Genomic DNA, 24192 nt, shown 5'->3' with positions numbered 1-24192 from the left:
GAGCTGATCTGAAAGCAAATGCTTAACTGCCTGAGCCACCCAGGCCCTTCACTTTTGTACATTTTAAACTTACACTCTTAGTAATTTGATACTGGTTTAGTTCTTTAAGTGTTATCATCCCTCAAAGCCAAGAATGAATAATGTAGTCTTTTTTATTTTAACGACTCTTTTCTGTGAGTTTTTACAAAGATCTAGTATTTTAATCTATATAGTTAATTTTGTGAGGTGATTAAAATGAATCTAAATTATTCTCTGTATTATTCAGTTCTAAGGCAATTTATATAAGAATATTACTCTTATCTATTATTTTTAAATATTTTATTATATTCTGATGTTTTCTATATTTCTTATCTATAATTTTTGGACTTTTTGACTAGAAGCTTATAGCTCTTAGAATCTTTTTCTATCCCCCCCCCCCTTTTTTTAGTCTGTAATTTCTCCATAGATTTGATCTCATCTACTTTCTATCATTAGGGATTTTTTAGCATTGTTAGACTACTGCTGACACTCTGTCTTCTAGCATAATTCATTCAGTTAATTCCTCTTGGACATTTGTTATATGCTTGGTACTGTTGCAGCTCGATGGATGGTACAGATTAAATGATTGATTGATTATTATATATTTTTCCAGTCTTCTGTGATATTCCACCATGTTGAACCAATATCCCTGATTCCTCTTTTCTCTCTACTTGTTAGTTTTGCTGGTCCTTTATCTGGAATACAGTATTAATTTACTAATTGTTAATTTGGAGACATTCTTTGGCCTTTTTCCAGATTGGGGGGTTTTATGGTCTCTGCTTGAATTGGCTCTGATTTTGTCAGCAAATATCGGGGCCCAGTCTTTTCTTTTGGCCTCTCCTCTTTACCTTTGTAAGCTGTTTTGGCCTCTTATGGCCTTCCTGTTGAGAGAAGATCTTTTCCAATCTAATGTTCAGAAATCCTTGAGATTCCAAGATGATTTCTACAAATGTACAAATCCTTGCTGAATGTGTCTGTATTGTACGATCCTTAATGTTTACTTTTCCTTTGTCATAACTAGGCTTGCCTGAAGCATACTTATGAGGCTGATGATTTTGCTTGGTTGTCCTGTGTATCTTGACTTCTGTTGTTTTTTCTTAATATTTTAATTTAAATGTAAACAATTTGATAGAAAGCCAATTAACCTGATATTATATTTTTTATATATTTTTATATATTTTTTATTTTTTTATATTTTTAAAGATTTTATTTATTTATTCATAGAGACACAGCTAGAGAGAGAGGCAGAGACACAGGCAGAGGGAGAATCAGGCACCACGCAGGGAGCCCGATGCGGGACTCGATCCTGGGTCTCCAGGATCATGCTCTGGGCTGCAGGCGGCGCTAAACCGCTGCGCCACCAGGGCTGCCCTGATATTATATTTTATATGATTCCAAGTTACTTCAATATTTGTATTTGGATTATTGTGTAATTATAATTAGTGTGTACATATATTTATATCTTTTTTACTTTAATAATTTATTTTGTGTATATAATTTTCTGGTACCAGGGAGAGTTGTTTTAAGACTTGGAAATGGGCAGAGAAGATCCTGGGTGTTCTGTCAGTGGAGTCCTAGGCATTGTGTAGTGGACATTGGTGGTCATCTGATTTTGTAGGGGTGTGTACTGTACCTTTGGCCAATTTTCTGTTGACTTGGCTATTTTGCATCTCTTTAGGGTTAGAGTTAACTTGTAGGAAAGTAAGAGCAATGAAGATGATTTTGTCTAATAGAATTGATTTCTTCTCTATACAAAAGAGAGCCCAAACATTTTATTTTGTTGTCTCATAGGATACTATCCAGTTTGCATCTATTAGCAAATTGATTTTAGCATTTCCAGTTATCTAAGTATATCTGTGTTTTTCACATTCTTCTTTGACCTGGTTTTAACAAAAATTAAAACCATCTGACTGTGCTGGTAAAGGATGTGAGGAACAAAAAGGATCAGAGTACTCAGAGGGGAGCTGCAGTTAGTAAGCAAGAGTAATACTTACTGTGGGCTGACCTAGAAAATGGAGGTTCTGGTGGTAGAGAGTCCAGTAAATACAAGTGTCCACCAAGCTACAAACTACTGAGACATGTCATTCATAAGTAGATCCTCCCTATCCAGATCTACTTTCCAGATCCAGTTACTAGTTTTCCAGTCACCAGAGTCAGGAGGTGATAAAGAGAACAGGCAAGACAGAAACTCTTAAATATAAAGATGAGTAGGGATGCAGAAAATGACCTGACACTGGGGAAAGCCAACACTGTGAGAGGTACCAAACTCAATGTATTGTTCAGGATAAATAGACAAAGAGAAGATTTCAGAGAGAATTAAAAATATTTGATCAAGCATTTTAGCATTTTTTGGCAGAGGGAGTTAAGGGTGTCTTATTCTCAATATTACCAGCAATAAGAAAGTTCTGTAGTCATTCGGATGTAAAAAAAATCAAGTCCAGACAATGTGCAGGATACTTTTGCCAGACTTCAAAGAATAGGAAACTTCAGTTTCATTCAAATTTGTTTGGAGATTTGAAGATGAAACACTCACAGTTTTATGGGACTAGTATAATCTCAACACTGAAAGTAGACAAGGATAGTATGAGAAAATAGCATTCATAGGCCATTCTTATTTGTGAATACTTGTGGATCAGAAAATATTAATCCAGCCATATATACAAAAAAATCATCATCAAAGAAAATTTTGTTTTAGGTATGCAAGATTGGTGTCACATTAGGAAATCTATGGCTATAATTCGTGTTAGGGAAGTACATGAGAAAAAAAAATTAAGTGGGCACCTCTAAATAGACACAAAGCACATTCATGATTAAAAAGCAAACTAAGAACTTGAGGGAACTTTCTTAACCTAATAATGGATATCTACTCTCAGTCTGTGATGACATTGTACTTAATGGTAAAATGTTAAAAGTATTTACTTTAGACTTGGGATACCATTTTAAATCCTTTATTTCTAATAATAACACTGTAATAGAATTACTAGTAGTACAGTTAGACAAAAGGAAAAATTGAAAGGAACAAAATAATCATTATTAACAGATGATACTGTCTATTGAAAAATCCCATAGAGGGATGCCTGGGTGGCTCAGTTGTTGAGTGTCTGCCTTTGGCTCAGGGTGTGATCCCGGGGTTCCGGGATCAAGGTCCACAACAGGCTCCCTGCATGGAGCTTGCTTCTCCCTCTGCTTTTGTTTCTGTCTCTCTCTCTGTGTCTCTGATGAATAAATAAATAAAATCTTAAAAAAAAAAAAAGAAAAATCCCTTAGAATTTAAAGACAAATTATTAATTCAAATCAGAAAATTTAGCAAGAAACCTGGATGTAGGATTAATATAGAAAAAATTAATATAGATTAAAATAGAAAATTAATATAGAAAATCAATAAATAACACCAACAAAGAGAAAATCTAATTAAAAATATTTTTATAATAGCAAGATATCCCAAGGTATGTTGAAGTAAATCAGACAAATCTTTATGGAAGTAATACATGGAAATATATGGAAATAAAAAATTTCATTGAAAGATACTAAAGGAGACTTAAATAAATGGATAGGTTATTTTGTGTTTGTGACTTTCAAAATAACTTTTAAAAATAACAGTTTTCAAATGATTTTTTAGAATTGTTGCAATTCTAAGAAAAATTCCTATAGATTGTCATAAGCAGATAGTAAAATTACTTATTGGAAGTATAGAGAACCAAGAATGGCCAAAGCAATTTTGGCAGTTTTGAAGAACATAGTGATGGGATTGGAATAATAATAAAGGAGCAGAGGACTGGAATAGACATGTCTCCAAAGAAAACCTATACATGGCCAATAAGCACATGAAAGACCTCAACAGCGCTACTAGTCTTTGGGGAAATGCAAATTGAAACCACAGTAAGATACTTCTTCACATCCATTAGGATGGCTGCTAACAACAACTGCAAAAAACCCCAAAACAATAACAAGTATTGGTGTGGATGTAGAGAAATTGAGACTCTTGGGACGCCTGGGTAGCTCAGTGGTTGAGGTTGAGGATCAGGGTGTGATCCTGGAGTCCCAGGATCGAGTCCCATATTGGGCTCCTTGTATGGAGCCTGCTTCTCCTGTCTCTGCCTCTCTCTCTGCTCTCTCTGTGTCTCTCATGAATAAGTAAATTTTAAAAAATCTTTAAAAAAAATAAATAAGTGGGACTCTTGTACACTATTGGTGGGAATGTAAGATTGTGCAGATGGTAGGGAAAACAATATGGTGGTTGCTCAAAAGAATAGAATTACTATATATGATCCAGCAATTCCACTTCTGGATACATATACAAAAGAATTGAAAGCATGAACTCCACAGATATATACTTATTCATTTATAAAAGTTTTATTCAAATTCCTACTAGTTAACATACAGTGTAATGTTAGTTTCAGGTATACAATATAGTGAAACACTTTGATATACCACCTGGCACTCATCACAACAATTGTACTCCTTAATCCCCATCACCTATTTCATCCGTCCACCCACCTACCTCTCCTCTGGTAACCAATAAGCCTAGGATCCTCCTCCTCCACTGCCATCTTCCTGTCTTTCCATCACAGATATTTATATGCTCATTTTCCTGGAAGCATTAGTTATGATGCCAGAAGTGGAAACAACCCAAGTATCCACCAATGGGGAATAGATAAATGTAGTATGCATCTACAATGGAATAATATTTCACCTTAAAAAGCGAAGTTCTTTTTTAAAAAATTTTTATTGGAGTTCAATTTGGCAACATATAGCATAACACCCAGCACTCATCCCACCAAGTGCCCCCCTCAGTGCCCATCACCCAGTCACCCCAATCCCCCGCCCACCTCCTTTCCACTACCCCTTGTTCATTTCCCAGAGTTAGGTGTCTCTTATGTTTTGTCACCCTCACTGATATTTTCACTCCTTTCCCTTTATTCCCTTTCATTAATTTTTATATTCCCCAAATGAATGAGACCATATAGTGTTTGTTCTTCTCCAATTGACTTATTTCGCTCAGCATAATACCCTCCAGTTCCATCCACATCGAAACAAATGGTGGGTATTTGTCTTTTCTAATGGCTGAGTAATATTCCATTGTATACATATACCGCATCTTCTTTATCCATTCATCTTTCGATGGACACCGAGGCTCCTTCCACAGTTTGGCTGTTGTGGACATTGCTGCTATAAACATCAAAGTGCAGGTGTTCCGGCATTTCACTGCATCTGTATCTTTGGGGTAAATCCCTAGCAGTGCAATTGCTGGGTCATAGGACAGTTCTATTTTTAATTCTTTGAGGAACCTCCACACAGTTTTCCAGAGTGGCTGCACCAGTTCACATTCCCACCAACAGTGCAAGAGGGTTCCCCTTTCTCCACATCCTCTCCACCATTTGTTGTTTCCTGCCTTGTTAATTTTCCCCATTCTCACTGGGGTGAGGTGGTATCTCATTGTGGTTTTGATTTGTATTTCCCTGATGGCTAGTGATGCGGAGCATTTTCTCATGTGCTTGTTGGCCATGTCTATGTCTTCCTCTGTGAGATTTCTCTTCATGTCTTTTGCCCATTTCATGATTGGATTGTTTGTTTCTTGGGTGTTGAGTTTAATAAGTTCTTTGTAGATCTTGGATCCTAGCCCTTTATCTGATAGGTCATTTGCAAATATCTTCTCCCATTCTATAGGTTGTCTTTTAGTTTTGTTGACTGTTTCTTTTGCTGTGCAGAAGCTTTTTATCTTGACGAAATCCCAATAGTTCATTTTTGCTTTTATTTCCCTTGCCTTCATGGATGTATCTTGCAAGAAGTTGGTGTGGCCAAGTTCAAAAAGGGTGTTGCCTGTGTTCTCCTCTAGGATTTTGATGGAATCTTGTCTCACATTGACATCTTTCATCCATTTTGAGTTTATCTTTGAGTCTGGTGTAAGAGAATGGTCTAGTTTCATTCTTCTGCATGTGGATGTCCAATTTTCCCAGCAACATTTATTGAAGAGACTGTCTTTCTTCCAGTGGATAGTCTTTCCTGAAAAAGTGAAATTCTGACATGTGCTGCAACATGAATGAACTTTGAAAGCATTATGCTGAATGAAATAAGGCTGACATGATAAGATAAATACTGTGATGCCACTTATATGAGGTACCTAAAATGGCCAATTCATAAAGACAGAAAATAGGATGGTAGGTGGTAGGGGATGGGGCCAGGAGGAAGAAGGAATGGGAACTCATTATTAATGGGTGCAGAACTTCAGTTGGAGAATGTGACAACGTTCTGCGGGTGGATGGTGATGGTAATAGCAGAACAATGTGAATGAATATACTTAATGCTATACAACTGTACACTTTAAAATGGTCAAAATGATAAACTTTATATGTTTTTTACCACAATGAAAAATAAATCAATGACAAACATGGACAGGTCAAATTAGTGGTTACATTTGGCCAGGTTGATGTGGAAGTTTGGTGCAGTTGGGAGGGCCACATGGGTGCCACATTGGTTGTGATGATGTCTTTAAGTTGGGTGGTATATCCACAATATTTAATAGACATACACAGCTGAACAGTATACCGTCATTATTTAACAATACAAAGGAACAAAAGGCTATTATTTATTTCTTGCTAATGGGCTCACATTACCCAAATCGAAGCTGATATGTAAAACTAAAATGGCAATTTATTGGTTTTCAGTGGGAAACTGTAAAATACACATGTATGGACACCTACCCACCCAACGTAGCTGTTATTGGGAGCTGGAGGGAATGTAGAAATCATGGAGAGATGGCCCAACTCAGCTAATGGTGTGGGAGGACATAGCCCTAAGCTTTATGTGATATTTTGGAATTCCTAGTGCTTTTTGTGTGAATGTACCCTTTACCACATAAATGATGTGATGCTATCATCTAAATCATGTGGCAGTGCTTTCTGTTCTAGTCTACACTTTAAGATTTTGTACATTTTGCTGTAGTAATGTGATAAATAATAACACTAATCTTTATTTTGTGGTGTCTTTTTTTTTAAGATTTTATTTATTTATTCATGAGAAACACAGAGAGGAGAGAGAGAGGCAGAGACACAGGCAGAGGGAGAAGCAGGCTGCAGGGAGCAGGGAGCCGGACGTGGGACTTGATCTTAGGTCTCCAGGATCACGCCCTGGGCTGAAGGCGGTGCTAAATCACTGAGCCACCCGGGCTGCCCTGCTGTGTCTTTATTGGAGTTTATGTGTGGGTGTTTTGTGAAACAAATAGTAAGGTATTGACTTCTATTGTATTAAAAGCTTCTTATAGGACTATTTGACCTCAGCATACATTTGCTATTATGGAATTGAAAATTAATGTTCTAGTAAAAGAAACTTTTAGGTATTTTGCTTTATTTCCTTTACTTAATTAGAGGTTTGTCTTAAGCATATTTTAAGCATTTTCCCCCTCCTCCCTATTTCCATGTCAGTTTACCTTTGGTGTCTTATTTCTATCGTGTGAGGAGGTGGAAAGCACAGGCTCTGAAAGCTGACAGACCTGAATTTAAAGTGAGCACTAGCAAGCCTTGAACAGGGTGATTGTAGGGAGATGATTTAACTTTTTGGGATATGAGCTTCCTCATTTATAATACAATTTACCTTCTAATATATTGTGAAGGTTAAGTGAACACGTATAAAGCAACTGATAGGAGCTTGGCAAATGTCAGTTTGCATCTCTTCTTTTCTGTGAAATTGATAATTAAAGATTATTGGAAAAGAAGGAAAGGTCCTTACTGGCTGACCATTAAGTTATTTTCATCTGATGTAGTATACTGAGAAATCTTTTTTTCCCCAAAATTGGATTTATATTTTAAAATTTCAATACAAAGTCCTTGAAGTCTTTTTTATGGTTCAGTCTTTTATTTACTTACTTCATTTACTTGCTGTATTTATTTACTTGCCATCTGAGGATTTTTATTTGTCTAACATCATGAGAAGTTTCTCATAAGTTTGGATATAGTGAACATCTTAGTTAAATGAACTGACGATAGTGTTTTTATTTTAACTTATCCTAAAATACATTCTTTTTGTCAAATTTTAATACCTTGGACATCTTATAGTTTTGATTTTTCCATCTTATATAGGCTACATTAAATGCAGAAAATGTTAATATTAAAAAATATTTCACTATTGCTTAACAAAGCTTTCTGTAAAGCTTTTTTGACTGGGGACCAATTTTTTTTTTTTTTTTTTGTCCAAACTCTTAATGATTACTTTGGGAGTAAAGCGGGGAACTGTTTGACACTCTACTGATGCTTATTTGTAGCTTTTTCATGATTTAAAATAATTAATACCTGCCCTTATTTTCTATTCTTTATTAGTGTTTCTATCGATCTTCCCCAGATGACTGTGTGTATGTTTGGCGCAGTCTTGATGGCTTGCTGAGCAAACCTTAGCTCAGTGTTACTAAGAGACTCTTTTTGTTAAATGAACAGTGGCTTGATATTTATTTTAAATGTTCTGTAAATGTAGAAATTTTTCCCAGGCTTTCCTGATGGGTGGAGCCATACTATATAACATGGTGTTTACATACCTTCTGAGAGGTCAGGATGTCCAGGCAAAATCTTGTTTAAATGTTCATCACCACAGAAACATGTTAGCTTATTGTTAGAGCTTTTGTATATACATTGTAATTGTCACTTTATTGATCTTTAGCACAAAGCAATTTAGTGTGTAATTGACCAGCAGGAAAAGTTCAAAAAACAATAACTATTTTAATGTTTTAGACTTTTAGCCATTCAGTGCTCATTTAAATCTAAAAAGAAATCTGTCTACATGTATTTAGTCTTTACTAGCTTACTTAATTTATAATGTTACAATATGATGGTTATAATTTCCAAAATAATATTGATATGATACTAATGTAATTATATAGCTTGCTTTTCTTAAAAATAATATAGTGTTTCATTAGCAGAAAGAAAGTACTTAGTTTCGATGCTGTTTTTAACTAGTACATTGAGTGTACATTGATGCTGCTTTTTTTTTCATTGATGATGCTTTTAACTAGTATATTGAACTATGATTTTAATAAAAAGGGTGGAATTTCATTAAAGTAACTTAGATTTATGGTTTTTAGGAAGCATTAAGATAAGTATTCATACTGGGGGTAAAAATATTACAAAGTTCCTGAAATCTTAGTAATATATGACATAGTATAAGCATTCAAAAGTACTTGAAAGAAGTACAACTGTTGATAAGTTCAAGTTCTCATAGTTTGTGATCTTATATTCAGGAGACCTTCCTTCTGAGATGAACAATGGAAACCTTTTTCCTCTCTGACAATATTTTGCCACTTTGTTATTTGCAGGGTATTTCAGTAAGTTATTCCGACATCTGGCACATCTTTTAGCTCAGCATATGCAAGAATAGAGTTGATAGGAACCTTTCCCCTTGGGGCTTCCAAGCTCCCGATTCTGACTCTTAATGGAAAAATGAGCAGTAGGCATATTTTTTGCTTATATGCTGTCCTGCTGGTGATTAATGGTAGTGATAAAAGCTCTCTCAATGCTTTCATTACTTTGCAGACAGAATCACACGCAAAAGTTTAAAAATCTCACATGTTACATGCAACAAACCTTGTGCTTTTTAGGCTTTGTGATACTTTTATGATCTCAAGAAAGGTAGTGACCATAGTTTATGTATTTTGGCACTTGTAGGAGCCAGTCAATTCTGCATTAACAGATGAAGTCTCTGATTATTTATAGCCCCGTTACCCCCTCTTCTTTCTGTCCTAAAGTTGTTAAGGATAAAAAAAGCTGCTACATTGCACTTAATGAAAACATTTGTTTCTCAATTGGTGTTGCTAAAGCTCATAAATGTGACACTTCACTGATTTCAAGTTGGGCTGATTTTTGTCTTGTTTAATCAGGAAAAGAGAATGAATACAATTAAAAGGAAAACGTGAAGTGTCCTGGCCTCCTAGTGGACTGAGTCAGAATAACGGTTATTTCTTCCTACAGTAGTTATCCTCAGTGTTTCGTAAACAAGCATAATCCTATCCAATGATTTCTATGACTTGCTCTGTGGCAGCCTTTTCTGTAAGTGTAATGTTGTAAACTCAGTCTTTTGTACTTGATTGATGAAAAAATGGGCAGCTTTCTTTTTTTGAGTTATTTCAAAAGAAATACTGATAGTAAATTTTGAACTGTTGATATGATTTGACTACAGAGGTCCTTTTTGTTAAATGATTCTTATTTGATTGCTTAAGCATATGAGTATCTTTTCTAGACATTTATTCATGATATTATTCACTATAATATAAAAGCATCTTAGAATTACATACCTTCTTCCTTCTTTTTTCTGTTTTCTTTATAGAAAAGCTGTTTCACATAATTTTTTTTAAAACACAGATTTATTTGAGGACTTAGTTTGTCAGTATATGGGAATGAGTGTGTGGGTCTTGAACCTTAGTATTATTGTCAGGTCATACGTAGGCTTCATTTAAAAAAAATTTTTTTTTAATAAGAGGATATAATTTTTCTTAATGTAAACAAAAGGGCAGTTTTTGAGTTTTGTAGTAGATTTCCTCTTTTTGACATGAATGCTAATGAAAACATTAAGTAGAGCAATAGCATGTTAAATGAGGTTACTTTATTATTATTATTTTTAAAATTTTTATTTATTTAATCATGAGACACACAGAGAGAGAGACAGAGGCACAGGCAGAAAGTATGACGTGGGACTCGATCCTGGGCCTCCAGGATCATGCTCTGGGCTGAAGGCGGTGCTAAACCGCTTAGCCACCTGGGCTGCCCAAATGAGGTTACTATAACCAAGCTGTTTTCAAATAATTTTATATCAAAGTTAAATTTTAAAAAATAACCATAAAGTACTTGAGAGTACAGAGAGTACTTATAGATTTTGTTAACAACAGGCTGTTAATACTCTGCTCTGACCAGTATGGTAACCACTAGTCATGTGTGGTTATATAAATTTAAAAGAACTAAAATTACATAAAATTACAGTTCTTCATTCATAGTAATAACATTCTAAGTGCTACATAAACACATGTGTCTTGTTGCTATCTTATTGGATAACAAAAATAGAACATTTCCATCATCACAGAAGAGTCTATTGGGCTGCAACTTCTGTAGGTTATTAAATCATAAATACCTTGTTTCATCTATATTTATTTCATCTGTAATTATTTGGTACACTATCTGAATAGCAGAAGAAAGAGTAAGACTCAACTTTAAGGATATACATGTGTAGTACCTCATTTACCTAGAAGTGGTGCTAATGAGATTTGATACTTATTTGTTGTTGCACTAATGCACCTGTTACCTTGTTGCTGGCTTAGCAAGTTCTGACCAAGAGTGACATGATCAGAGTTGTTTTGTGAAGATTGCATTCCCACTGCAATGCAACAGGCTGGGCAGAGAGAGACAAGATTTGAATATTGGACTACTAGCTAGGAAAATAGAGAGCTGTCCAGGTGAGATGGATGTGGTGGCAGAAGGAGAAGTGGGATGGATTTAGTTATAATGACACAGAAGAATCAGAAGGGCTTGGTGTTTGAATCAGTCAGGGTCCAAGGCGTGTTGTGTGTGTGTGTGTGTGTGTGTGTGTGTGTGTGTGTGTGTTGAAGGGAGATGATAAGGATGTTTGCAGCATCTGGAAAAAACAACACAGTGGGTAATGGTGTCATGTTTTGGGGTATGTAGCACTGAAGGAGTAGGTTTAGGGGATAAAGTGATGAGTTTGGCTTTAGAATTAACTTTAAGTACTTGAGGGGAGGTGGCAGCTAAGATGTATGGATCTTGGTCCCAGTGGTGAGATTTGTACTAAAAATATAAACTTCAGAGTCATTGGTTGCATGAGGAGGCAAGATCACCTAGGGGAAGAACAGAGCAGTCTGTCTGGTGTCTTCAGCAGTTGAACTGCCTTCATCAGAATTGACTGAGGTGTCTTTGGGCTGGTTCTCAGGGATTGGCAAGCCCCTTGGTAATGCTGACATATGCCAAAGTTTGAGAAGCACCGATCTGGCATGTGAAAGGATGAACATCTATGCCTGAGCCCTGGGAGAAAAAGGATCTGAGGCATTTTCCTTTGTATAAAGAATGAAAGAAATAAGAACAGAGACCGAAAAACCAGAGGTAGAGGAAGGAAGCTGACAGGCTTCCCAGTTATGTCCTACTAAGGAAGAGGTAAGGGCAGCTGCAATTTGTAAGAAAGTAGGAGATGAAATTAGGTTCAAGGAGACATTTAAAAGATCATTGAGGAAATTGTTAGTCAACCAGAGATCAGCATGAGTATTGCCTGATAACAGCAAAGGCCCGGTTTGGAATATAGAGCACATGTTTCTTGAGATTTTGTAAGTTTCTTTCATAGGACTGAGAATTTAAGGAATGAGCCATCAATGGAATTAAGCTAGTCTGGTGGAAATCAAAGGGACCAGGAATAGTAGAATCTTACTGGTATTGAATTGTCTTTAAAATACCCAGTTCAAGGATCCCTGGGTGGTGCAGCGGTTTGGCGCCTGCCTTTGGCCCAGGGCGTGATCCTGGAGACCCGGGATCGAATCCCACATCGGGCTCCCAGTGCATGGAGCCTGCTTCTCCCTCTGCCTGTGTCTCTGCCTCTCTCTCTCTCTCTCTCTCTGTGTGACTATCATAAATAAATAAAAATTAAAAAAAAATAAAATACCCAGTTCAACATCGGGTTTAGGCAAGTGAAAATGAGACTGACTGGAGGAGTTGGGTGGTTTGAGGAAGTTCTAATGATGAAGACAGTGCTAGGTTAGAGGGCTGGAGGTATTGGAGAGATATTCAGGGCAGTCTCACTGTCTGAGATGAGGGCATCAGGCTGGTACATAAGTGGGGCTGTGGTGGAATGGAGGTTAAGTTCGTTCAGAGTGTACATGGTAATCATCATGGCAGGGAATGTCATAAGAGATGCTGGTGAACCTGGTATTCACATCATCAAGAAACACAGGATTATTTCTTATAGGTTTATGGCTGGTGAGTGACAGAGATGGGAGACAAGAAGGAGAGAAGCTGGCATTAGAAGGTGATATAAATTTAATTCGGAAACACAAATGATAAGTGAACTCCAAAGTCTTGGAGATTTTAAAGACAAAGGCAGTAGTAATTTGGGCCATTACCATTAATGCTTATATTGTGCTTACTAAGCACCCAGTTTAGTACTAAGCATGTTACTTACATTAATTCATTTGATCCTTATAATGACTCCATATGGTAGGGATGTTATTAATAAACCCATTTTACAAAGAAATAAACTGACAGAGAAATTTAGAAATTTGCCCAATGTTCCATAGTTGGTCAGTGATGGGACCAGACTTTGAACCCAAGCAGTCTGCTCCTGGAGTTGGGGTCCTGAATTAGCTCCCTATACTGTCTCATAAACTGAACTTGGATATTTTAAGTTATTTTTCTGGGTGCCAATCTCTTGAAAGTTAATTCTTTTAACAAAATTAAAAATTAAAACAAGGGGGCAACCCCGATGGCGCAGTGGTATAGCACCGCCTGCAGCCCAGGGCGTGATCCTGGAGACCCTGGATCAAGTCCCACGTCAGGCTCTCTGCATGGAGCCTGCTTCTCCCTTTGCCTGTGTCTCTGCCTCTCGTTCTCTCTCTGTGTCTCTATGAATAAATAAATAAAATCTTTAAAAAGAAATTAAAACATTAATTCTCGTATTACTTACATTTCAGATTTCACTATGAAATTTGGAAAATACACAAAAGCACAAAGTATACAAGAAAAATAGCTCCTTGTAACCATAGTCTTTTTACCTGGCCTTGTAGGGCTTGCTGTTACACGAACACAGTAACACCCCTCCTCTCTGGGAGAAAGGGCTATGACCAAGCTCCCCTGCAGCTTAGCCTCTGACAAGCATCCTTGGGGGACCCTCACTTCTCTCACCTGCCTACTGCTTGGCTAGGAGCATAAACTGCTGGATCTTGGGAGTCTTCTCATTGCCCTTAACCCAGCCTTGTGGGCCCTTACTGTTCTTCTCTAGAAAGTCATGTTAGCTGCCCACTCTTGTCACTCACAGCTGCCAGAACTGTGGAGGGTCTGAGAGTTTACTATACTTGTGAGCTGACAGTCTGCTAGATTTCTGTGTGGTGCTTGTAGACATGAGACTCCTGGATTAGACTCAAGGGACTTCATTACTCAGAACAAGGCAAGCCATGAGCTTCCTGTTTTCCAGCACAATCCCTCCCCACCCCCCACAGCCTCCTGGGGTCAGTGTGGCTCAGGTGGAGGTTGCTTCTATAGTGAGCTCAGGTCATAGCTGAGGAATCTCAAACTTAGGGGAAACCCATAAATGTGCTGCAAGCAAACCTGCTTGCCCTTTGTTCTGCAGACCTACTTCTGCTTCAGAAAGACACCTGCCTCTGTTTTCCAAGGCTGTTTGCTATCCAGACATCCTTAAAAAGATAGTCCAGGGGCACTTGGGTGTCTCAGTTGGTTAAACATCTAACTCTTGATTTTGGCTTAGGTTTTGATCACAGAATCATGGGATTGACCCCCATGTTGGGCTCCATACTCAGTGGTTAGTCTGCTTGGGATTCTCTCTCTCCCTTTCCCTCTTCCCTTCCCCACTGCATGTGCATGTGCTCTTTCTCTCCCCAAAATAAATAAATAAATCTTAAAAAAATAGACTGTCCAGAACAAGGGCTGTCCCTGCCTCTCTTTGTGAGATGCACAAAAATGGGAAAGACCCATGGAGCATTGGCTTCCACTGCAGAATAACATATTTGAAGAAAAATACATTTAACTACCAAGAAATAGTTTTATTAGAGTATTGGAGGTAGTGTGTAAATCTTATTGTGGATTGATTCCCTAACATTTACTACCATAGTAATGGTTATATATTGCACTTCCTATTACATTGTTACAATTGTTTAATAATTATCACACATATTATTAAAACATTTTCTTGGACAGTGGGCCTCAGATGGTTCCAAGGATCACTACTGGTTAGCTCATATATTAGAACACTTTATTATTTTTTTTTAAATTTATTTATTCATGATAGTCACACGGAGAGAGAGAGAGAGGCAGAGACACAGGCAGAGGGAGAAGCAGGCTCCAAGCACCGGGAGCCCGAAGTGGGATTCGATCCCGGGTCTCCAGGATCGCGCCCTGGGCCAAAGGCAGGCGCCAAACCGCTGCGCCACCCAGGGATCCCTATATTAGAACACTTTAAACAGTGTTTAGTGCATATGTCATAACACTTAAGGCATAGGTGTTAGGTGTTTTGGGAACCCTAATACTCCTAAGTATTTGGAGGCAGGCAGGATTTTGGCTTCGGTCAGAGACAGAAAGAGACAAGCTGAAAGGGTATAGTACGTACAAATCAGAGCAGCTATTCTTTTTATCCGTTATAAACTTTCCATATAATATTTCATGTGTAGTACTTAGAAAAAAAGACCATTGCTCAAAAAGAGAGAAGGAAGGAAAAAGAAATACCATTTAAAGGTGACAGCCCCGGGTGTCTGGCTGGCTCACTTGGTAGAGTATAAGATTCTTCATCTCAGGGTTGTAAGTTCAAGCCCCATACTGGGCGTGGAGCCTACTTAAAAGAAAAGAAAGGTGGTGGTCATGTTTTGATATCCTAAGTGGTTTGAAAGTTGTGAAGTGCAGGTTTGGAGAGTTCTTCAGGAAAGTTGGAGGGTGTTTTTTAGTAGTATGTTTGGGGACTATTCATATTTCATCTCATTCGAGTCATAATTACTGTTAGCTCTGATGTGTTAAAATTCAAGCGTCATTCACTCTGGTCCACCAGCCTCCCTTGCTGTGCAAACACTTAAGCTGTGCTGACTGCACGTTTGAGGACATCTTTGGACCTGCCCTGTTGTAACACTGGACAAGTAAGAAGAGCAGGCCTCTCCAACTTGGTGTCATGGCAGGGGGGTGGTGGTGCTGGGGTGTTCCCTGTCCTCTCCATCTGAGGACTGCATTCTGTGATTGAATCAGGAATTAACAAATAATGTTAGGGCAAAATTGAAATAAGCATATGGTTTAGGTCTTTATCACTATTTTTAATGGGGAAGGAAAGATTACATGAGACATTTCTTGAGAGGCATGGATTTGCTTCTAATTTTCTTTGTTGTATTAGATGTACATTAGTGCATTACAGTATAAAACATCAATGTGAGTCTTTGAATTTAGGTACAGATTCAATCATTTGGTGGTTTTTTAAGAACATGAGAAAGTTGTTTTTTGTTCGTTTGCCTTGTCCATTAGATTTCAAGTTTAGAAGTCTGGCCTCTGGTTTGGCCCTGAGGTCTGAATTTGTTTTATATTTAAAACAAAATTGTGCATAAAGATGGTTTATTATATTCTAGGCACATGAAGCAATCATGGTTTTATCTAGTGTGAAGAAAGAAGTGGTACATAATTGATAGCCGGCACTGCGCCTGTCCTTGGTTTCTGCTGTGGGCATCGCAGGGGGGTGGCCCCTGTCATGATTTGTGCAGCAGGGGGCGCTGGTGGCTGCAGGAGCAGTGGGACACAGTGGGACGCTGGTGGCCACGGTGGGGGGAGGGGCAGTATGCTGGCAGCTGTGGGAGCTGGGGGTGCTGTTGAGAGCTGGAGAGGGAGCACTGGCAGCTGTGGGGGTGGGAGGGTGGGGGTTCTGCTGGCAGCGGCAGGGCCAGGGGACACTGACTGCTGTGGGAGCAGTGGAGGAGCAGTGGAGGAGCAGTGGAGGGCTGCTGAGAGCAAAGGAGGGAGCGCTGGCTGCTGCACTGACAGCTGCAGGGGGGTTCCACTGGTGGCTGCAGGGGTGGGGGGCATAAGGGGCGCTGGCAACTGTGCTGGTGGCTGCAGGAGTGACACTGGCGGCTGGCACTCTGGGAGCCTGGCTGTGTGCATTCCCGGGATCTGGCTCTCATGACTGCTTGGCCTAGGGCCTTAGTCAGCCTCGACCCCCTTGCTTAGAACCAGAGACAAAAATTCATCACCTTGTGTTTTAAAACACAGTCCTGAAATAGGTTTTTATGACACATTTTTTTGGTTATTTCTTCAAAGCTTAATGGTATTCTACATGATTTTGTAAAACAAAGTCAGTCTAAACATGACACTGTAAAGCTAGTGTTTTTTGTCTTGCTAATACATATAAATTTCCTCTCTTTTCAAATAATTTTTATGCTTTCATCTGGATGGAAACCTAATTATCCATGAGGTGAAATAAAAGACTACAGTTCTGTTTCCATTATCTTTTTCAGGGAATCCGAGCTCGAATTTTAGAAACTGTGGTCATGCTTGTCCTTCTCGCACTCCTTATTCTCGGGATAGTGTGGGTAGCCTCTGCACTCATTGACAATGACGCTGCAAGCATGGAGTCTTTGTATGGTAAGCTGGTGTCTCGGGGACACTGAACTGGGGGTGTAATTACACATTCACTTTCCTGAACGTTTGAATAATTCTTTGTGTCCTTTAGTCCTTGTTGTTAATTTACAGAGCTAACAAATCTTCAGACATGTATAAGAAGAAAAATGAGTGTTCATGTGTTTGCTATATTCAGAACAAGCAAGCAGCTTTTAAGATTTTTGTTAATTGGTTTCTGTTCTTAAAAATTCCATGGAGACTTTTTTTCTCTCTCTCCAAACAGGTTTTGCAAAAGGGTTATTTCCTTTTCTTCTATTTTAGATCTTTTTGTACAATTTAGAAATTATATGGTTTAGTAGACCCAGACAATTATGATGTTTATCATACATTAGTTTATAGTCAACTTATATCTTAATGTACAATATTTTGGATTTACTAACCTATATTTATAAATTTCTTTATAGATCTCTGGGAGTTCTACCTACCCTATTTATATTCCTGTATATCTCTGATGGGATGTTTGTTACTTCTCTGTAAGTATTTTTCTGGCTCAACATTGATGGGAAAGTGGAGTTCTTTGTTCTAGAAAGTAATAGTGTGATTTCCTGATGAGATTACTTAATAGCTTGGAGACGTTTCTGAAGTCCCTTAACTTTTTTTATGTTAAGATAAATTTTTTGATAAGCTGGAACCATGAAATAAAACACGTGTGTTTTTCTTTAAGGAAAGCCTCTCTTGTAAAGAGAGACACACATGTGCATGCACATGCACACGCACACACAGGCCCACAACCACTGCAGCATTAAATTCTACTTTTGAGGATTCTTAACAGTTGGTTAAACATTACCTTCAGCTTCGATGATGATCTCAGGGTCCTGAGATGGAGCCCCGCATTGGGCTCCCTGCTCAGTAGGGAATGTGCTTCTCCCCCCTCTCTCTCTGCCCGTCTCCCCATTCATGGGCACACACTATCTCCAAATAAATAAATAAAATCTTTAAAAAAATTTTTTTTTAAAAAAGATTCTACTTTTGAATGGTAACATAGAATTCTGGTGGTGAATTTGTGGCCTTTATTTAAAATTTGTTCAGTTTTACTTGAGGCATTACAACATATCTCAGGGATATCTATCTATCTATCTATCTATCTATCTATCTATCTATCTTTAAGGATTTTATTTATTTATTCATGAGAGACAGAGAGAGAGAAAGAGAGGGAGAGGCAGAGACACAGGCAGAGAGAGAAGCAGGCTCCATGCAGGGAGCCCGATGTGGGACTTGATCCTGGGACTCCAGGACCATGCCCTGGGCCAAAGGCAGGCACTAAACTGCTGAGCCATCCAGGGATCTCCTTCTCAGGGATATTTATAAGTAGATAAATGTAGTTAAAAGGAATTAAGATAATAGTTGCCTGGTTCTTAATTCCATTAGCACTTGAAATTTAATCTGCTCTTTAGTTGGTTTTAATTTAAGTGAAAATATTTATTATTCAGCTGCTAGAGTATTGCATGTCCTAAGCCTTCTTCAATCTTGAGGTATCTTTTATCCTCCACATGCTACTCCCTCTAGCTTCTTTATTGATGAGTTGAAAAGTCCTTTGACAAAAAACTGAGAGAATCTAAATTTGAGACAAAAGTTTTCTTAAAATGATAATCTTTGAGTCTGTTCTATATTTTTGGACTAGCAATTTATCAGCCTCCTCTCTGTGATCTCTCCTGTAGTATGTACCCCTGTGGGCCTTTCCCGCATGTTCACAGTGATGGGTCAGTTGCTGGTGAAGCCAACAGTAAGTGTGTCATCTTGTTAAATAAATGTGTTTACATTTGAAGATCTTTTAAGTTGGGAATTAGCAATCAAAAACATGAGAATATTTCTGTGGGCTTGTGACTTTGTTGTTGCTTTTATCTTAATCTTTTTCATCTTTGGAAACCAAATGTTTTTCTTTTAGAATATTAATTATAGACACTCAGGTAGAAATTCCTCTAGCATATTTTAAGACAAAATTTACAAATACTTAGATATTTTAGGTGTTTGTTATCTTGTATCAGTAGTGACTCTGTTATGTTTCAGAATTTACCAAATTTATGACTTATGAAGCAGTTATGTCTTACGTTATATTTTGATTATACTTTTCACTTTAATCTCAGAATTACTATATATTCACTTTTTTTTTTAAAGACTTTATTCATGAGAGACACACAGAGATAGAGAGACAGAGACCAGGCAGAGGGAGAAGTAGGCTCCATGTAGGGAGCCCAACATGGGACTCGATCCTGGGTTTCCAGGATCACATCCTGGGCTGAAGGCGGCGCTAAACCGCTGAGCCACCCAGGCTGCCCTATATTCACTTTTAAATGATTTTCTTTCTTTCTTTTTTTTTTTTTTTAAAGATTTTATTCATTTATTCCTGAGAGATACAGAGGGAGAGAGAGAGAGAGAGAGAGGCAGGCACAGACACAGGCAGAGGGAGAAGCAGCCTCCACGCAGGGAGCCTGATATGGGACCGATCCCGGGTCGCCAGGATCATGCCCTGGGCCAAAGGTGGTGCTAGACCACTGAGCCACCGAGGCTGCCCTTTAAATGATTTTCAATTGGTAGTAATTCTAATGATTTGTCCCTAATTTGTTTGGTTTCTAGCTATTTTGCCAAATATTATCACATGAGAATAATTCTTAGCTGCATTAAAGGAACTTGCCATTTAAATTATTTTCATGGATCCTCATTGCCTGCAAACTCAGTTCTGCATGACTCACAACCTTTCCCTAGTCCACTGACCTCTGGCCTCTGCATCTGCGTCCTTGACTCTCATTCCACACTCAGCAGCTAATGGGCTGTCTGCTTTCACTTTCTAGATGTGTCTGGGGCTTTCTCCCCTCAATGCCCCCAGCCTGCTCCAGTCCCCCTGACAGCCTCCTCATGGCTTGGTTCTCATGTCAGCTGTGCTCACTGCCTATCTTTGAATTTTGCCTCACCTTTTCTTTAAGTTGTAATAATCAAGCTCCTTTCTCACATTCTCCTTTGCTTGAATTTCACTAGTAGTACCTATTAAATTGTTTTTAGTTATATGTTTGTCTTTCCTATCGGGGTAATTAGTCAAGGAACAATTTGGGGAAATATTGTAGTAGATATTCTTTTAGTAATGCTTGCTTAATTTTGAAACATTTAAAAAATAAAGGACAAATCTCATCATATCTTTTAAAAAATAAAATTGGATTATTTAACTTGCTACCTAATGTATATACACTGAAATAAAACATGCTATCAAATCTTGAAATTCACTTCCATCTTGGAGAAGTTTTATAACACTGCATTCTTAATTTCTTCCTGATTCTCTGGGGGAGCTTTTTTGGGAGACTCTTTTCTCTGTTTCCATTTCCTGGCCCCCCAAAATAGGCAAATGTTCAAAGTTCTGTCCTTGGTCTACAGTTACTCTGGTCTAGTCTCCTGACCACCTCTGCCACTTTCACGGCACTTCGAAATGTGTAACTCGAGGGAGCAGAAGACACTGGAAACAAACTATACTCTGTTGTCAGTGCTGTACCTGCAGACCCCGTGGAGCTGAAAGCTCAGCCTATAGAAAACAAAACCACTGACTTAGTGACCTTCCCAAGGCTGAGCTTTTTCCCAAACTTGTCTCTTATTAACATTATTCTCAAAACTTTAATTATCTTCACCTCTTTTCTTGTTCCTAACACCCAGTATTTTTTTTTTAAAAGATTTTATTTATTTATTCATGATAGAGAGAGAGGCAGAGACACAGGCAGAGGGAGAAGCAGGCTCCATGCAAGGAGCCTGACTTGGGACTTGATCCTGGGTCTCCAGGATCATACCCTGGGCTGAAGGCAGTGCCAAACCGCTGGACCATCGGGGCTGCCCCCCCAACACCTAGTATTAATGGTATTCAGTCAGTCTAGGCTCTATGCTTGTGATAAGTACTATATTTTACACACGTTTAATTTAATCCTGTTAACAAACCTGTGAGTTAGGCGGTAGTCTTATTTTATGGCTGAATTATCTGCATTTCGGGGAGATTAAGTTGCTCATACAAGATTACAGGTCAGTGAAGATGGGGCCGAATTTGAACCCAGAAGCTGATTTCAAACCCTGGGCTCTGGCCCATTGTTCTGCTCTGCCATAAGCTCCAGGGTACTCAAACCACCTTATTGCTGAATGTACTTTGTACCTTTTCACCTGTGTTTTGCTTATAGTTTCTTCTGACCCAAATGCCTTTCCCCTTTTCACTAAATTAAGCTATAAGCTAACAGGCTACTATTAACAAAAACACTTGCCAAAACTTTTTCTTCCTACCTAGAAGTTGGGAATCTTTCTTCCTCTGAACTTTCGTAAAATTTTATTTTTGCTTCAGTCATGAGTTATTTTAATCTTAAAATTATTTTTTTGGGTTCATTCTGTCTCCTGGACACTAGAATATGAGCTGAGTCCAAGGACTGTGTTTGACTCATATTTAGGTCCCCATCAGCTCAGAGTGGCTAAGAATGTAGGCTTCACAAGGCAGATAACTTTTCTTTGCCAAACCCTTGTAAGAAGCATGTTATAAGATGGGGATGATAGCAGTCTGTTTTTCATTGGATTGTTGTAGAATCAAAGGGATGAGGCACATAGCATTTAACACAAAATCTGTGTGCCACTCAATGTCACTTACATGGAGACAGACCCATGGTAGTGAATGGAAAGTTTGCATTGTAAGGGGAAATCTTTTTGTATGGGCTAGATCTTAAAAAAGTAAAAACTGAATTGTGATCCAAACAGTAGAAAGTGGTGAGAATATTGATGGGAAGGAAAGTTGGTATCATGGCCCCTGTGTGCCTTAGGCTCAGAGCCTGGTGATTGATTAGTGGTTCTTGTTTGTTACTAGTGTTGTATGGCATGGTAGTGAGTGGGTATACACAAGTATATTTCTCTAGGGTTTTGTCTACAAAATGAATTTATAACACCAGTATTCATAATTTGCAGAAAATTTTTAGTATGTATGGATGATGTAAGTGGAAAGTATTGCATTGTAGTTATTGAGTTTATTGTTCATCTTGTGTTAAGTATTATATAGGTAAATACAAATGAGAAGCCAATGTTGAACAGAGTGATCTATTCCTTCTTGCTCTAAAATATTGGCTTGGGTGTAAGAGATATTATTATATTTAGCCTTTTGATGTTGAGAATTCAGACATTTATTTGTCATTGAGAGAGCTGCAGTGTTCTTTAATCCTTAAATTTAAATATATGTGGATTTTCTAATAGGCAACTTTTGATGTGTTTAGTTATATGCTAAAATAATTTTCCTTAACTTACAAATAGAATAGTTTGAGTATTTTTATTTTAAATTTGTAATAATTTTGAGTGATTATCTAAATCATAGGCCAAATAGCCTAAGTATTCTCGTAAGCACTAGTTTTGTAATGTTGCATTAGTCAATGGTTTGATCTTTGAATTTAGATTCTTGAAGACCTGGATGAGCAAATTTATATTATTACCCTAGAGGAGGAAGCCCTCCAGAGACGACTAAATGGTACGTATGTATTCCATAGTTAAAGCTCAATAAAAATTATTCAATTACAAAAAAGACAGCTAATTGAGGGGGAAAATTACAAGCCTCTTAGGACATTGTGCCAAGGCGCCAGGTCAAGACTTAAGAGCAACATGTGAATGTCTTAGGTGAGGACAGTTTTGCTGAAGACTAGCGGCACTGCAGTCCAGTTCCCGTCTTTCCCTAGCTGAGATTAGCTGTAATCTAGCAAGGCCAGTTGACTTCTGAGGCACTGGCCATTAAGGTACACCTCTACTACCAAGACCTAATGTATTTTAAGCACGATGACTTAGTCACTGAGGTTTTGCAGATTTGCATGTTTTCTTAGTCACTTTAATATCCCTACTTCATTTCTTTCCTTTTGAAATCTTTAAGGCCAAAAGTAGTATGTCTCTTTGCTACTAGGTGCCAAAATTGACAGTCTTAGTTATGCTTAGGAGCTCTGTTGTTATTTAGGAATGCTATTCATTATCAGCTGTTGATAACCAAGGAAGTATGTCAAAGATTTTAAAGTTTAATTTTTATTTACTCATCCTTTTTGGCTTCAAATGAAGAACCAGTGAAAAAAGTAATAATGATGTAGTTTAACAGGGAAATAATAGTTTGGGTGAATTTTCTTTTTATTTTACTTAAATGCTTTTCATTCTGTACTCTTTTCCTGCAAAAAAATTTTTTTTCCTTTAATGTTGAAAACCAACCCAAGATCAGACTATTAATTGCTAACTGTATTTCAGGGTTGTAATTAAAGAGTAGGTATAAAATGGAAGGTTACTTTAAATATGAAATAGGAAGAAATATACCTACTTTCTTCAGTTACAATTAGCGAATTTAAATCATCAACTCAAAAGTGTTGCTAACATTTAGACCTTTATTCTTAGATCAAAGAATTTCAGATTTTATCTAATATAGAGAATTCTTGGCAATAATACTGTATACTTTGATACCACTAACATTTAGAACTAAATGTATCTTTTATTCTTTGATGCTATTAAAGCTATTTTTATATTTTATTTCAGAGTTACAACTTTACGTGATACTGTCCGTTTTATAAAATTTCATTAAAGTAGTGAATATTAAAAATAAATAAATAAATAAAGTAGTGAATATTATAATAAATCTGTCTTACTTAGGTAATCATGCTAATATGTGATAAATATGCCTGAACTGTCACACTACTGCCTACAGTATACAGTTATGTTTCAGCCTGAGGTCTTTCTGTCTTACAGATCAGGGAGACTGAGATCTAGGAAGGGTAAAAGATAGTGCCTGATGGTGGCACCTGGGTGGCTTAGTCGGTTAAGCATCCAACTTTTGATGCTTAGGTCTTGATCTCAGGGTTGTGGGTTT

At 37.8% G+C, this 24192-nt stretch overlaps 1 protein-coding gene across 12 annotated transcripts in view; it reads left to right on the top strand.

Annotated features, from left to right (window-relative positions):
- LMBR1 (limb development membrane protein 1) overlaps window positions 1–24192 on the top strand; it is a 146582-nt gene that overhangs the window by 69091 nt on the left and 53299 nt on the right. For all 12 annotated transcript variants that reach the window (XR_003138965.3, XM_025451563.3, XM_025451614.3 and 9 more), the window contains 4 exons: window positions 17204–17330; window positions 17771–17839; window positions 19025–19089; window positions 22755–22827. Coding sequence is in view for 11 of the 12 variants with exons in the window: in XM_025451563.3 (XP_025307348.1) it covers window positions 17204–17330; window positions 17771–17839; window positions 19025–19089; window positions 22755–22827 (334 nt within the window). In the remaining variant the exon portion in view is untranslated. The remainder of the gene's footprint in view (window positions 1–17203; window positions 17331–17770; window positions 17840–19024; window positions 19090–22754; window positions 22828–24192) is intronic.

The sequence above is a fragment of the Canis lupus genome, chromosome 16 (genome assembly GCF_003254725.2).
Source record: "Canis lupus dingo isolate Sandy chromosome 16, ASM325472v2, whole genome shotgun sequence".
Taxonomy (NCBI): Eukaryota; Metazoa; Chordata; class Mammalia; order Carnivora; family Canidae; genus Canis; species Canis lupus.
This window is presented reverse-complemented; position numbering and strand designations above follow the sequence as displayed.